Raw genomic sequence first — 15,735 nt, 5'->3', positions numbered from 1 at the left:
AGCTCCTTATATCCGTTAGCGCAGCTAGCTAGCACCCGATGCTAACAACAACAACAATGCACGTAAGGTCTCTCTCTCGCTCGCTCGGGCCACACATACACACACCCTCCCGGTCCTCCCGATGGCCAGTCGGTGCCTGCCGGTGAGCGTGGAAGTGTGGTATGCTGCAAGCAGGCGGCAGGAGTGGGGCTGTCAGCAGCATCAGTTTGTAGATGGTATTTTAAACTCGATGCGCTCTGAAACTACGGGGCGGCCGAGGAAAAAAAATACACATGCGTTAATCGCGTTAAAATAATTAGTGGCGTTAATTTTTTTTTATTAACGCGTTAACTTGACAGTCCTAGTTAAAATGTATGTATGCAATGAATTTTGTAATTCAATATGAAAAGGTTGGAACAGAAATTAATGTGTAAAGACAAACATCTAGTGATCAATAATGTCCCATAATAAAAAACTCTTGAGTTCACATAGCGGGTGTAATGTGCTTCTGTTATTTAACAAAGGATCTAAGATATTTTTTTAGGGTCTATCTTAATATAAATCACAGTATTAATCACCACTGCGTCTCAACTCATTTGGATCTGGGTCTCAAGGATTTTCCATTATATCCAGAAAATACATCAAACTCATTAATGATCTCAATAATAGCTGAACGTTGTCTTTGGTTTGGACAACTTCTACACACCAAGCCTCAGGTTCCATTAATGGTTCAATGTATTCTCATTAACTAATAAGTTAAAGTATAACATAAGTATGCCCTTTATCTCCTTTATCATTTGCATTAGTAATGGAGCCTTTGGTAGAAATGTTCAGATCTAGCACGGAAGTATTTTATTCGCTGGACACATGGGGGTGCTGTAACCCAAACATGATCTTTCTCCATTTCACAGCACCTGGCCGACATTCGGTCACACATTTCCACTCACATTTGATATCTCAGACAGCATTGATCTTTTGGAAACATTCATATATTTGGCATTTGATAAACTTCTGCAGTTGATGTCAACAGTGGTGGACTCAATCATTGCTGTATTGATTCCTAAACTATTCCTACGTTAAAAGATATGTTTTGTGTTCTTTAAAACTGAATATGAACACGTCTTCTTTGAATCATTTCGTGATTTTGACCGGTTGTCCTTCTTTTACAAAGAAAGGGTCTAAATCACCATATTTGAAATGTACTTGAAATATGGGAGATATGTTGGTCGAAGTTCATAGATCACATTTTATTATTTATTAATTGTTTCATCAAATGAATAATAAAAAGTAAAACCAGAAAAACTAAACATGTTGAAGGGGTTTCTCTTTAGAGTTGTATGTATATAAACATATATCCATTTTATTCTCACATATATTAGAATATGAAGACTGTACACTAGAGCTACAAAGAAAACCAGTATTGAGCACACTTCAAATGAACAAAATGCCCCAAAACAGATGGACAATATACTCCAATATGTTTGAGTACATCTGAAGTCATTTATAAACGTATTACCATTATGGTGGATTGACTTTAGCTTTCAAATACATTAATGGTACATTAAGTAAGTACTATTTTACTTTTAGTATAAAATGCTGCTTCTTGTGAGTGTTCAGACCAAGAAAACACTCTGCAGATAAATAACTATACAAACCTCATCTTCACTTTGCTTTGCTGTCAACATGGTGATATGGGTGTGGTTTGCTGGAGGAAGCTTTCGTGGAGAGGTGTGGTTGCATGAAAAAATGTAGTGCTCCACATGTGCTCTGTCCTCCACAATTTAAGGGAAGGATCTTATACTTTTTAATCTATGAATCATCCCACTGTAGCTGAACTTCAGACTGTGATGTCAGCAGTGTGTGGGTGTGGTTTGCTTCATGAAGTCTCTGTTTAAGGAAGTGTTGCTGCAGACTAACTTCACTTCCTCAGCTCAGCAGCAGACCAGCTGCTCCCTCCATAACTAACTATGGCCAGCACATTTGCCCTGCTGAATGGTACGTTGATAAACTGTATTCATGCTGTTGATTGTAACATTTTCATTTAAATCTATATTTATCGTTACACATACATCAAACGCTTACAAGCCAAACCTTTTGATTTGAAACCTGCAGTATATGAACTCCTTTGTGAGTGGAGAGGGAAGTATTTTTATTTTACAGGCCAGCGCTGTTTTTATCGGTGAGGGGTGGGAGTGGATCTTCCAGAATAATAATTTTTTTTTTAAATCCCTTGTTAACTTAATCTGCGGTCAAACCAGCCTCCACTTTGGAAAACACAGTCAAGCCAGCATCCGCGTTGTTTTGCGGTGCGCGAGTATCCTATGCATTACGGTAGCAGCCTGGAAAAACTGCCTTCAAAATAAAAGTGCTTACTCGGTCAATAACAATTATACCAAACATATTAAAAAGATATACTATATAGGGCAAATCTGATCAATAATAAAGTAAGATGAACTACGTATAACTACCACATTATAACTGAGTGAATGTAAAACTTAAAGAGTTTCAAGATAAAAGACCTTTGAAGTGTCATGAGCTATCATCCCTCTGTTTTAGATGCGAATAAAACAAAGACCCTCCAGTATCAAATACTTATTTCACTTCAGGGTGATAGCAGGATACCCCATCTAGTCACTCAGAGAAAATCAGGACAATCTGAAGTAGAGTTTCAAAATAAAAGACCTTTATTTTATTATTTATTTACCTTACTTTGAGCTCCATACCCCCTATAAAGCTTTATAACCAAATCAACACTTTTGAAACAGGAAGTGAAATAGAGGGATAGGAGCTATGGCTAGAATGGGTGATCTGTTTGGGTATTTGGAGCAAACACTTTATAGACATGTTTTTTATATATCTGAGACCTATGCTATTGCCTAAAAATAGCATGATGACCTTTAACAACAAAAAAGAGCACAAACCACTTTCTTCATACAATATAAATAATTTTTCTATTCATCCATTTACTTTTACGTACAGGCCTACAATTTAATGTTGAGGGTGTAGGGGCATTTGTCTGTCAGAATTAAATGTATTGGGGTTAGTAAGCTTGTAATAGGCTAGGTTATTAGTTTGCGGTGTGGTAAACAGGCAACACCATGCTGCTGCTCTGGCTATGATAACTGTGTGCATTTATGAGTATTAGCACTATGCGTAAACAGGTACAAACTCCTTCAAAAGTCTGTAGCTTAAAGCTTCACTTCACACCCCGGAGAAAAGCCCTCATCATGTCCTTTATTAAAAGCGGTCTTATCAATATCGGCTCTGAGCGCATTAAAAGCCTGTTTTATTGCTCCATTCACTTAATCTTCAGTTATTCATATCGAAATGCAAGTGTCAGCGAGGGCTTTGAATGAAAAAAAATACTCCTGAGGATGCCTCTTCATCCTCCCCCTGCCCCCATCAGATTTTCTTAAATAAAAACTTGCTTTCTGTGTAAAAATGTACGGCATTTGCTCCACAACTGTTTCAATCGAAGGCTGTCTGCCGAGTTCCTATGCCCCTTTCCAGCTACCCTCCTATAGTTCACGGTCATTCCCCCGCTGAATCCTTCCGAGCTGAATTATGTTGACAGCATTATCAGGGATATCTGGAAACCGACCGTGTGTCTGTCATGATCATGTTTTTTGTGTTTCACGTGTTTTGTATGCTTTTGAAAAGTGTTCCTGCGACTTTGGCTGCTTGGGAGTGCGGTCGACTTTCAACCAGGATGTTCTGGGTCCAGCCCGTGCCATCAACCTGTCGACGATTCCTCGGGTAAGATACTGAACCCTGAGTTGCTCCTGATTGCCAATGGTGTGTGTGTGTGTGTGTGTGTGTGTGTGTGTGTGTGTGTGTGTGTGTGTGTGTGTGTGTGTGTGTGTGTGTGTGTGTGTGTGTGTGTGTGTGTGTGTGTGTGTGTGTGTGTGTGTGTGTGTGTGTGTGTGTGTGTGTGTGTGTGTGTGTGTGTTGTGTGTGTGTGTGTGTGTGTGTGTGTGTGTGTGTGTGTGTGTGTGTGTGTGTGTGTGTGTGTGTGTGTGTGTGTGTGTGTGTGTGTTGGTTGCGTTTCCACTAGGCATAGTTCCGGCTAGCGGGTACTTTTTCACTTTTTCTGGCTCGGAAAAATCGAGTTTCTTTCCGGGCCAACAACCGGGCTGAATATGCCAAAGTAGTGAGAGAATCGCTGGCAACTACAACAAGATGAACATATTTGACCATGATTTAATTGTAATACACGTTTCAAAATGATGCCAAAGTAACAACATACTGATAGCGGTTAGTAAAAACCATGAAGTAATGCTTTGACAAGTCTGCAGACAGACGGCAGAGAAACACCCTTTTAAAATGCGTGTTTTCTGAATGGAGATCGGCTAAGCTAACGTTGTATATGCTCCGACCGTCCACACTCACAACATCGGCCTACAGACATAAATAAACCAGCGACTGTATTCGCCATGACACAGGCAGTCTGTGGTTTGTACTTGTTTAACTTTTGTCTAGTTTCTGAACAGATATGAGGAGCCTAGGGAAGCTTATGGCGCATTTCCACTGCAGGGCCTCGCACGGCTTAGTACGGTATCGTTAGGCCTTGGTAGGCCAGGATCACTTTATGCTGCGTTTCCATTACAGTTTAGTAGCTGGGGCAGTAACTATAGTAACGCAGTGTAGGCGGAGCCGTGACGTCATCTTCAATGCGAACCACAGAAAACCAACATCAGCCGTTAGCTGTTAGCCCTCAGAGCTCACAGCAAGTAGTGCTGCTCTGCATGAATGAGGTGTGAATGGGTGAATGACTCGCAGTGTGTAAAGAGCTTTGAGGGGTCCAGAATACCTGATAAAGAGATTTATAAGTACAGTCCATTTACCTCCGTGTGTGATGTCTGTTTTTACTTCCTGTCTTTGTGTTTCCCGCCTGTTTGTCTGATATATGTCTTCACTTTTGTTCGCTTTCGATACGTTGTCTCTGATCCTCTCTGATTCCTGATGTCTAGTTTTATTTGTTCCTTGTGTGATTCCCTGTGTTCTGTCAATGCTCCTGCACAAGTTGGGTTTCCTTCTGATTGAATAAGATGTGATTTTAGATTATATTGTTTGGTTTGATGTAAATGTGATATCAGATGTTAGAGGGTCTGACAGGCACTCCTTGTGGTTTATTTGTATAACCATAACAGGTTCTATTTGGAACCTCAAAAGTTAAACAATTGTGTTTGTAACAAATGTAATGTTTTTTCTTCTGTTTTTCAGTCTGTTCGTCTCAACCTTCTACAAACTGCCACAACAAATACTCTGGCCACAATGATAAGGTACTCCGGATTGTGATGGTTGGGAAAACTGGAGCTGGGAAGAGCGCCACAGGAAACACCATTCTGGGAAAAGAGCACTTTAAATCAGAGTTTTCTTTTAAATCTCTGACTAAAGCCTGTGCTAAGGCTGCTGGTGAGGTGGATGGACAAGAGGTTGCTGTCATTGACACTCCAGGTCTGTTTGACACCAGCATTGATGAAGAGAAGACCAGAAAATATATTGTTCAGAGCGTTGTTTTTGCTGCTCCTGGACCCCATGTCTTCCTGGTCATCATCAAACTGGGCAGATTCAACGATGAAGAAAAGCAGTCGGTTCAGAAGATTCAGGAAATCTTTGGAGAGCAAGCCGACAGATACAGCATGGTTCTCTTTACTCACGGTGACCTGCTCAAAGGAAAACCTATCGAAGAGTCATTGAAAAAAAGCGAAGAGCTGAAGGAACTTGTGGCCAGATGTAACGGCCAGTACCACGTCTTCAATAATGAGGAGAAGGATCGTTCTCAGGTCAGAGAGCTGCTCAAGAAGATCAGAAATATCACAGAGAAGAACGGAGGAAGCCATTACACCACTGAGATGTTCCAGGAGGCAGAGAGGGCCATAGAAGCAGAAACACAGAGAATCCTTAAAGAGAGAGAAGAGGAAATGCGCAAAGAGAAGGAGAAAATTGAGAAGAAAATGTCGGAAAAGTATGAGCAACAAATGAAGGAAATGAAAGATGTCGGTTTGAAAATGCCACATGAAACTCGTGAAAGAGAAATGGAGGAGGAGATGAGGAGATTTAGAGAAGAGCATGAAAGGAGGGCCAGACAGGAAGCTGAGAACACCCCTTACATAATTAGGTTTATAAATGGCGTAATTAAAGTAGTTAAATCCCTTTTTAAATAACAGCCGGTTTGCGTGAGACAGTCAGGCTTGATGCTGGACGGCAGCACATTCAGCAAACCTTTGACTGTCTGACTCCTTGTTAATCTCCACCGTCCCCCTTTTTGAATTTCAATGTGTGATTTATAGTTTCTCAGTTATACCAGGGGTGAGTTTTGACCAAACACTAAACTGTGTCACAGAATGTCAAGAACAAAGATGTTAATAAGGTAAAGTGGTGTTATTAATCTGATTTCAACTGAACAATGTTTTTCAGATGTTGTGTTTTCATTGTTTGCTTGATAAAGAAAAAAGAAGAAAGAAGGTCGTAAGGTTTTGTACTTTAAATTCCTCCTCCCCGTAGGTTATGCAGATCTCTCTGACATGTAGTGAGTAAAGCCGGAAGACATGGGGAAATCTGGATAGTGAAAGTTGTGTGTCTGCGTTCAACGGCTTCAACAGATTTTTTTAGGGCTAAGGGTTGCATTTAGACGCACAAAACGTGGCACACGCATACACTTAGTTAACTGATATGGTTATATTTCGTCAGTTAGGCAAGTTGGCTCGATAGCTCCCTCAACACAACTTTAACAAAGCCCTTGCGCTTAATTTCACCTGTAGATTTACAATATCTATCAGGTATTAACTTAACTTTTGTCCAGTATCTTTTTAATTCCATAACGCTGGCAGCCATATTAGACACTCGCCATGAAACAGGAAGTTGTTGTAACTTCATTGTGCAGTCTCCAAACTACCAATGTTGCGTGCTTGATAAGTCATAGCAACACCTAAAGGCAACAGGAAGTCAGCCTCATGTGGCAAACATCATGAAATAACAATGTGTGGTCTACAATTGATGTTTAGTGACATTCTGTTTGTTAATAGTGTTTCTCTAGCACCACATAGTGGACATATAAAGTGGTGCAAGGTGTGCAATGTCTGTAACTTCCAGCAAATCACACTCCATGCAACACATGTGTGATATTAATACTCTTTTGTTTACTATCGAACATAAATCTGGGTTTTGTGGTTTAATGGGTCGTTTATCTCAGTGATGTAAGAAACGTGTGGAGTGCATGAGTGTCTTCCAGGTAATCACTGTGACTGCACCAGACAATGATAATTATGTAGAGATTGTGAATAATGTGTTGCTCAGTGATCATGAAATAAAGCTGATAATAAATGAGTAATGCTTTACTGACATCATTCGAGGTATGTAAAAAGACAATTAATCCTAAAGAAAAGGTGTAAAATTCTGTGGGAGGAAGAAAGGTTTTCTGATTTCTGATCGTGCAGGAAGAGGTCGCCCTGTAAGAAGGTGTTAACACTCCATCCTTAAGTTTTGTCACTTATATAAAAATCAGTGGGATAATGTATTCATCCCACAGAGGGGAAATTGCATTTGTTACAGCAAGAAAAGAGCGAAAGACTACTTAATATAAACCAAAATCAACACATCTGGAGATACATGATTTTCACTGGACAGGAAGGGGAGGAAAAACTTGAAATCTGAAAAGTATCTCAAGCTCAATAAGTATATTTACCTCTAAGATGTAGTGGAACAGAAGGGTAGGCCCATACAGTACTTTTCAATGGGTTACATTGTTATCCCTTGGTTGTTCAGCCATCTTGAGCCCACCCCCCTCACTGTCAACATTGTTCATTTGGTCGTTGAACAATTTTATAAATAACGAGATTGCAAAATATGTCTTCATTTTTTTCAGACCTCCCATCAGAATCAAACACATACAATAACGCTGAGCTCCGGATTGCGTTGGTGGGGAAGACCGGAGCTGGGAAGAGCGCCACAGGAAACAGCATTCTGGGAAAAGGGTCCTCTATATCAAAGTTCTCTTTTAAATCCTTGACTGTAAACTGTGCTAATGTCACAGTCTGCTTTCTCACTCACCTATTTTCTGCATTAACATTCCTTAGTCACCTGGTAGTCACACCCTGTCTCTCTCTCACTCTGTTACACCCATCAGCTCCATTAGTATTTAGGCCCACTTCACTCTCACCTCAGTGCCAGATCGTACTTTGCAGCATGCCAGTCTTTCCCGCATTACCCTTCAGATTGCTCTCCCGGTTTCGACCCTGCCTGTCCCTGACCAGCCTGCCTCGCCTGCTCCCTGACCCGGTCTGTACCTGCGACTCCCATCCTGCTTTCTCCTGGAACCCTCGCCTGTCCCCGACCAGCCCTTTGCCTCCTATCTGCCATGTTGTCTCCTTCCAGCCTATTGCCTTCAATAAAGCTGGTTACCGACTATCCCTGGTTTCCCGTGTTCTGCATTTTGGTCCTCAGCTCGTTTGTGACAGAACGATCTGGCCAGAAATGGACCAAGCAAACACCAGGTCTCCTAGAGACCGCTTTGAGAGGGTTGAGGATGCCATCCAAAGACAGGAGGTCACGATAGCTACCTTAGCTACCGAGACCCACCAGGCAACCTCAATCCAGGGACAAACGATGGCTTACCTTACCTCCCAGATGCAACAGATGGCCGCCACCGTACAACAGCTAGCTGCTACCATGGCTGCTACCGTCCCTCCGCCCGCAGCTCCGATGCTCGCTCCAGCCCCTGGCCCGACAGGATACGCTCCGGAGCCTCCCGACGCTGCCGGAGGTCTGCTGAGTTTGAGCCAGGGTTCCGGCACGGTGGTGGATTACGCTATTGACTTCCGCACCAGCAGCCGCCGCAGCAGCTGGAACGAGCCGGCGCAGTGTGACGCATATCTGAGAGGATTAGCGGATTATATGAGAGATGAGCTGGTTTCCTATGATCTCCCTGTTTCCTTGGATGGGTTGATTGAGCTCACCTCTCGGATTGACAGACGAATCCAGACCCGGAGAGGAGAGCAACAGACAGACGCTCGCGACAACAACTTCCGGTTTCCGGGAGATTTCGACTTCCGGTTTCAGCGGAGAATTCCCATTCCTACTCTGACTCACGGTACGGGGAGGTCGAGCCCATGCAAGTGGGTCGTACCAGTCTTACCTCTGAGGAGAGGGAATTACGTCGAAGAGGTAATCTTTGCCTTTACTGTGGTCAGGCTGGACATATGGTTTCCCGTTGTCCGGTAAAAGGCAGAGCTCATCAGTAATGGGGAGTATACTGGTGGGCCAAACCTCTGAGCTGATCCCCAATCTAAGACCCGTGTGCCATGCTCAACTCCTCCTGACAGGCAAATCTCAGGCTCTGGCTGTTTTTATCGACTCTGGATCAGATGTTAGTATCATTGACGAGGAGCTTGCACTACAGCTGGGCATCCAACAGATTCGGTTGCTCCAGCCGGTACCGGCTAATGCTTTGGATGGTCACCTACTGGGAACGGTGACACACCAGACGACGCCGGTACATATGCTCATGTCGGGGAACCACCATGAGACAATCCAGTTTCATGTGCTACGGTCCCTCCAAATCCCTCTGATTTTGGGTTATCCGTGGCTCCGCCGCCACAACCCAAACATTGACTGGGCAACTGGGTCCATTCTAGGTTGGAGTTCCTCCTGTCATCAGGTTTGCCTCAAGCAGGCTTCCGCACCTCAACTATCTGTGGATATGAACCTGGTTACGGATGTCACAGGGGTTCCGGCAGAATATTTGGACTTTAAGAGACTGTTTGACCGGTTGAGTGAAGGGTGCCTGACGGTGAACTTGGCAAAGTGTTTGGGCAAGGTAGGGCAGGGGACTGTGTGTGCCGTTGAGGCTAAAGTAAGTGCGATAACAAAGTACCCAGTTCCTACTACCAAAAAAGAACTTCAGCGGTTCCTTGGGTTAGTTGGGTATTATCGCAGTTATTGTAAGAACTTTTCAACTGTGGTAGCTCCCCTGATCGATTTGCTGAGAGGGAAAGCCCGGTATGTTTGGTCAGACGTGTTCCAGCAGGCTTTTGGTAATGTCAAGACTGTTCTGTCTTCACCTCCTGTGCTGGCCGCTCCTTGCATGGTTCGACCTTTTCAACTGCATGTGGATGCAAGTGATGTCGGGACAGGAGCCGTACTGTTCCAAGCTGATGGTAGTGGGGTGGACCGCCCTGTGAGTTTCTATTCCAAGATGTAACTCGTTTCAGTTGAACTACTCGGAAACCGAAAAGGAAACCCTCGCGCTCATCTGGGCATTACAGCATTTTGATGTGTATTTAGGCTCTAGTGTTCCGCTGGTTGTGTACACAGACCATAACCCCATCACTTCCTTGAACTCAGTTTGTTGTCCAAATCGTAGGTTAATGCGGTGGATGCTGTACCTACAGGCCCATTGCCTGGACATTCGACACATTAAGGGTTCGGATAACGTGGTAGCCGATGCGTTGTCTAGAGCTCCGAGCTTTTGAAATGCATCTTCGGGGGCCGGAGCTGGTGAGGTGGGAAGGAGGAAAGTCAGGAACTACAAAACGGTCTGTATGGATCCGTTCAGAATTACAATGTTACTATTGTAGTTTACGGTGTTCTAGGGGAACTCCTTTCTTATGGGGGGGAGTGTGACGACCCCTCCACACCACGTGGGGTGCCGTGTGTTTGTGTGTGTGTGGTTTGTTCTGGTTGTTTCAGGTGTTGATGAGCCTCACCTGTGGGCGGATGCCTATCTGATGTGCTACACCTGATGAAGCGGGATAAAGGAGGAGCCCAGCCGGCTGCGTGTCTCTCACTCCTCTGGGCACTTTCTCTGCGCCAGTTCGGGGACCTGATGCTGGTGTTAGTTTGTTGTGTTTAAACAATAAACTATATTATTCGTACCCCTCGTCTCGCCTCCCTGCTTTATGTTCCAGCCCACGAGCCGGGTTGTAACAGATAAATGCTCTTCTCTAAAAAGTAAACCAAAATTCCTCAAACTCTTGTTTAAAACAAACTTAAATAGTTCCATGATAACTTATCTCTTTAGATACATGTGTTGATGCAAACTGCTTGGCTGTGTTTTCAGAAGAAGTGTCATGCTACAAACAAATGCATTTACCAGATTGTCCTTAAAGTTCCTCACCAAAGCTGTGATTGGTTGTCCAAACCAATTAAAAAGTTCAGCTATTGTTGAGATAATTAATGAGTTTAAGGTATTTTCTGGATACAAAGGTCAACAATGGAAAATCCTTAAAGTTACCACGATTTAAAACGCTCAGATTTAGCACACGTTCATGTTTGCTTTTAATGTGTTCGGGCTTTATTTCTTCTTTTCTTTTACATGAAACATTTTTATTTAGATCCAGTTGTGAATAATACTGTGATTTATGTTAAGATAGACCCTTACAACTCACTTTTAAAATGTTTATTAAACAACCAAATTACATAACACACTCAATGTGAACTCAACATTATTTGATTATGAGACATTATTGATAGCTAGATGTTTGTCTTTACACATTCATTTGAGTTCCAACCTTTTCATATTGAATTACACAATTAATTACATACTGTATGTAGATTTTAACCTTTCGTTTTTACAAAACCCAACATTGACATTACGCCTTCAGTTACAGGAAAGCCAAAGAAAACGCATCCGTATACAATTTTAAAAGCATTAATTCATGATGTATATATATTTTTTTTCTTGTAAAAGCAATCAAAGAACAAATTAGTTTACAGTACATTACTATAGTTTAGAATGTTAACATCCTGTTAGTATTTAATTAAAACTCACCACTGAAATAACTGATATTACTGTAAATCACATCAAACAACAAAATCAAAAAGGTGACTGAAGATTAACAAGGAGGTATTCCAGAGGGTCAGACTGTATCAGGAAACCTGTGCAACCCAGACATCACAGATCTAAAACCTTTTTTCACAATAGAGTAGAGTACGTATTGTATTGACTGGCTGTCCTCAGCATCCTTCCTGGCCTTCCTTTCCTCCTCATCTCTCATTCTCGTCCTCTCGCCCTCCATGTCTCTTTCACGAGCTGCTTTTAGCCTCTCCTTCTCTTCTCTTATTCTCGTACTCTCCTCCTCCATGTCTCTTTTGCTAGCTTCTCTCCTCCTCTCCATCTCTTCTCTCATTATCCCCCTCTCCTCCTCCATTTCTCTTTTGCTAGCTTCTCCCCTCCTCTCCTCCTCTTCTCTCATTCTCATCCTCTCCTCCTCCATTTCTCTTTTGTAAGCTTCTCCCCTCCTCTCCTCCTCTTCTCTCCTTCTCTCCCTCTCCTCCTCCATTTCTCTTTTGTAAGCTTCTCTCCTCCTGTCCTCCTCTTCTCTCATTCTACCCCTCTCCTCCATTTCTATTTCATTAGCTGCTTTTAGCCTTTCCTCCTCTTCTCTCATCCTCCTCTTCTCCTCCATATCCATGTCATTAGCTTCTCTCAGGCTTTCCTTCTCTTCTCTTATTCTCCTCCTCACCTCCTCCATTTCTTTTTCATGAGCTTCTCTCAACCTGTCCTCCTCTTTCTCTCATTCTCCTCCTCTCCTCCTCCATTTCTCTTCATGAGCTTCTATCTGCCTTTCCTCCTCTTCTCTCATTCTCCCTCCTCTCCTTCTCCATTTCTCTTTCATGAGCTTCTATCTGCCTGTCTGACCTCTCACTATCCTCTTTCGATTTTCTTCAATTGTTCCTCATACTTTTGATCTAATCTCATTTTAATGTCCTCTTCCTGTTTGTGTATTTCTTCTTCTCTCTCTTCAATGATCCTTTGTTTTGCCTCTTCTATGCCTTCTCTGCCTCCTGGAACATTTCAGTGGTGTAATGGCTTCCTCCGTTCTTCTCTGCTATGTTTCTGATCTTGTTGAGCAGCTCTCTGACCTGAGAACGATCCTCCAACTTATTATTGAAGACGTGGTACTGGCCGTTACATCTGGCCACAAGTTTCTGCAGATCTTCATCATCCTTCAAGAACTCTTCGATAGTCTGGTCTTCAAGCAGATCACCGTGGGAAAAGAGAACCATGCTGTATCTGTCTGCATCTTCTCCAAAGATTTCCCGAATCGTCTGAACTGTCTGCTTTTCTTCCTCTGTGAATCTGCCGAGTCTGATGACGACCAGGAAGACGTGCGGTCCAGGAGCAGCATATGTAATGCTCTGAACAACATCGTTTCTGGTCTTCCCTTCTTCAATCTTGGTGTCAAACAGACCAGGAGTGTCAATAACCTTAACTCTTTGTCCATCAACTTCCCCAAAGGCATTAGAACAGTCTACAGTCAGAGATTCAGCAGAGCACTTTGATATAAAGAGCTTTTTCCCCAGAATGGTGTTTCCGGTGGCGCTCTTCCCAGCTCCGGTCTTCCCCACCAACACAATCCGGAATTCCTCGTTATTGTATGTGTTTGATTTTGATCGGAGGGCTGAAAAACATGGAGAAATATTTAGCAATCTCTGTATTTATAAAATGGTTCAACTACCAAATGACCAATGTTGACAGTGAGGGGGGTGGGCTCAAGGTGGTTTAAATAATCTAGAGCGGGTGTAGAAGCTATGTCATTCAATTGATATTTTTCATGTATTCCTGTAGACCAGGGGTGCCCAACCAGTCGATCGCGATCGACCGGTCGATCGCGGGGAGATTCCCAGTCGATCGCGAGATGTGTCTAAAAATAGAACAACAATATTCAGTTGTATCGTTAATGTCCTATAACATAATCTTCCTCCGCCAGAATAATGCACTTGAACGCATCAAAGCTTTGTGATTGGCCGGCGTGACCCCATGTGTCGGGGGCGTGGCTTGTGGGCAGTGGGCACTAGTTCGCTGACGTTGTCCGTGTCAACAGGAGTGACCAGTCCGCAACACACACAAGACCGCAATGGCAGAAGCAAAAAAGCCCCAAATATATCATTTTCACTCAGAGTGGGAGGATGATTATGTTGTATCTATTCCAATTCAAAGTCCATCTGTCTCATCTGCAATGCGAGCGTGGCTTTATCGAAGAAGGGTAATTTAGGAGCGGCATTTCAAAACAGTGCACAACCGCTACGAGACGGAATTCCCTCCTAATTCAAGCCCTACGCTCCAAAAGGGGAGGGGCCTGAAAGGACAGCTAAATGCACAGAAGTCCATTTTCACCAGGCCCAGCAACAAGAGCAAGGCTGCTCCAGAGCATCTCATCGTGTCAGTCACGTTCTTGCGAAACACATTAAGTCTTTCAAAGACGGTGAAGTTGTGAAAGAAGCTTTCCTGGAGGCTGCCGACGCGCTTTGGGGGACAGTAAAAATAACAGTAGCATTTCAACAGGTTTTTGATACAATAAAAACTCAAGTTAGATACCGTATTAATCAGCTGTAAGTTTTAGTTTGTTTGAACTTATTCATTATAATTATTGTACAAATGGTATAAGAATGCAAACATTAAGATCTTTCTGTTTACATTGATTATAGTCTATTATCAATTCAGGTTAAGAAACTAGTGTTGCTTGCATCCTATTTTAAAAAGGCATTTATTTTATACTCTACTAAAAATTCAACACAAAAAATGGTTGATTCTATTAATTGTGTCTTTTTTATTGCACGTTGGCAGCAGATTTCCTGAGTAGCTTCAGATCTGAGTCGTCTTATTAGTAAGCCTAATTTATACTTTTGTAAGCAACACTATTTTTATATATGGCAAAGAAAGGGTTCAGAGTCGTTTCTTTATTCCTGTGTCATATGTGGCAGCAATGTTCAAATGTTTCCTTGAAAACATTACCCACTGTAGTGACGTGTGAATAAACTCCAACACTGTGTGTCACTTCAGTTAAACTACTTGTATGGTGTGTAGATTAAAAGAGGTAAGATAAAGGAATCTGCAGTATTTTATGAAGTATTATCGTACAAAGGTCAGTTTTATACAAGTAGAAGTGTGTATTTACCTGCAGTAGGCTGTCAGTAATGGCTAAGCCTCTATTTGGACTGGTAGATCTCTCAGACTGGCAACTTTAAAAGTAGCTCTCGGTTCAAAAAGGTTGGGCACCCCTGCTGTAGACGCTATTCTCAACATAGAAAGCGTTTATTAGGTCAATGGCAGGTTTGGTGATAAAGGTAGAGGGTCTGTCAAAGGCAAGTGATGCACCTTGAAGGGACCTTGTTTTTTATTTTACCAGAGAAAGAGAGAGGCACCATGATGAACACAAATACTGGAAATTAAAAAATAAACTAAATGTTAATCTTGCCTGAATGTTTGACTTCTTAACTGCCTGTGTACAACCTGAAACTGACATGGTGCAGCAGTGGCCTCTAGCTGTACGTTTATTTTAATGAGAAAACCTTTTTGACAAATAGTCACTACAACATGTTTAGTTTTTATCTTTCGTACTTCTACACATTACCCCATTGTGGGCCTAACAAAGTTTTAAGGGTATAAGTTGCCTTTAGTTATAATCAGGAGCCCAAACAAACTTCTGACTGGCTACCCCTAAATATTCTTAATAATACATAATAATGTAGTCTTGGGAAGAATGTAATACAAGCAAGTATCATCAAAATCACCCAGGCTCTTAAAATGCATTTTTCTTTTCATGTCAAACCTTTATTCAACCAGGTAGGTCCCATTGAGATCATTGATCTCTTTTCAAGGGAGACCAACATATTCTTATTATTTTTAATACGTTTCATGTAGTCTTGTGAACATTCTGTAAAATCAAGTAAAAGCAGTGATACATTCCCAACATTGGAGTGTATCACCCAGGCTCTCAAATGCTTGGAATTGTATTTGTATTGGGACTGTTT

The 15,735-nt window shown here is 42.3% G+C and overlaps 1 protein-coding gene and 1 pseudogene across 1 annotated transcript; one reads left to right on the top strand and one right to left on the bottom strand.

Moving 5' to 3' along the window:
- Window positions 1–1,874: 1,874 nt before the first annotated feature.
- LOC117462464 (GTPase IMAP family member 4-like) lies at window positions 1,875–7,312 on the top strand. Its single transcript, XM_034104710.1, has 3 exons — window positions 1,875–1,974; window positions 3,640–3,735; window positions 5,203–7,312. The coding sequence occupies exons 1-3, from the start codon at window positions 1,947–1,949 to the stop codon at window positions 6,144–6,146; spliced, it is 1,068 nt and encodes a 355-aa protein (XP_033960601.1). The 5' UTR covers window positions 1,875–1,946; the 3' UTR covers window positions 6,147–7,312.
- A 5,313-nt stretch (window positions 7,313–12,625) lies between these two features.
- Window positions 12,626–15,129, bottom strand: LOC117462665 (GTPase IMAP family member 9-like; annotated as a pseudogene).
- Between the last annotated feature and the right edge of the window lie 606 nt (window positions 15,130–15,735).

Source organism: Pseudochaenichthys georgianus, chromosome 17 (genome assembly GCF_902827115.2).
Source record: "Pseudochaenichthys georgianus chromosome 17, fPseGeo1.2, whole genome shotgun sequence".
Classification (NCBI taxonomy): Eukaryota; Metazoa; Chordata; class Actinopteri; order Perciformes; family Channichthyidae; genus Pseudochaenichthys; species Pseudochaenichthys georgianus.
Note: the sequence above shows the minus strand (reverse complement) of the source record. Positions and strands in the feature narration are given on the sequence as shown.

Excerpts from the sequence above, each read along its gene's own strand:
- LOC117462464 (XM_034104710.1), top strand. The coding sequence starts at position 1,947 with ATGGCCAGCACATTTGCCCTGCTGAATG. Across the intron at positions 1,975-3,639 it reads CACATTTGCCCTGCTGAATG|TGTTCCTGCGACTTTGGCTG; the intron begins GTACGTTGATAA and ends GCTTTTGAAAAG. Across the intron at positions 3,736-5,202 it reads ACCTGTCGACGATTCCTCGG|TCTGTTCGTCTCAACCTTCT; the intron begins GTAAGATACTGA and ends TCTGTTTTTCAG.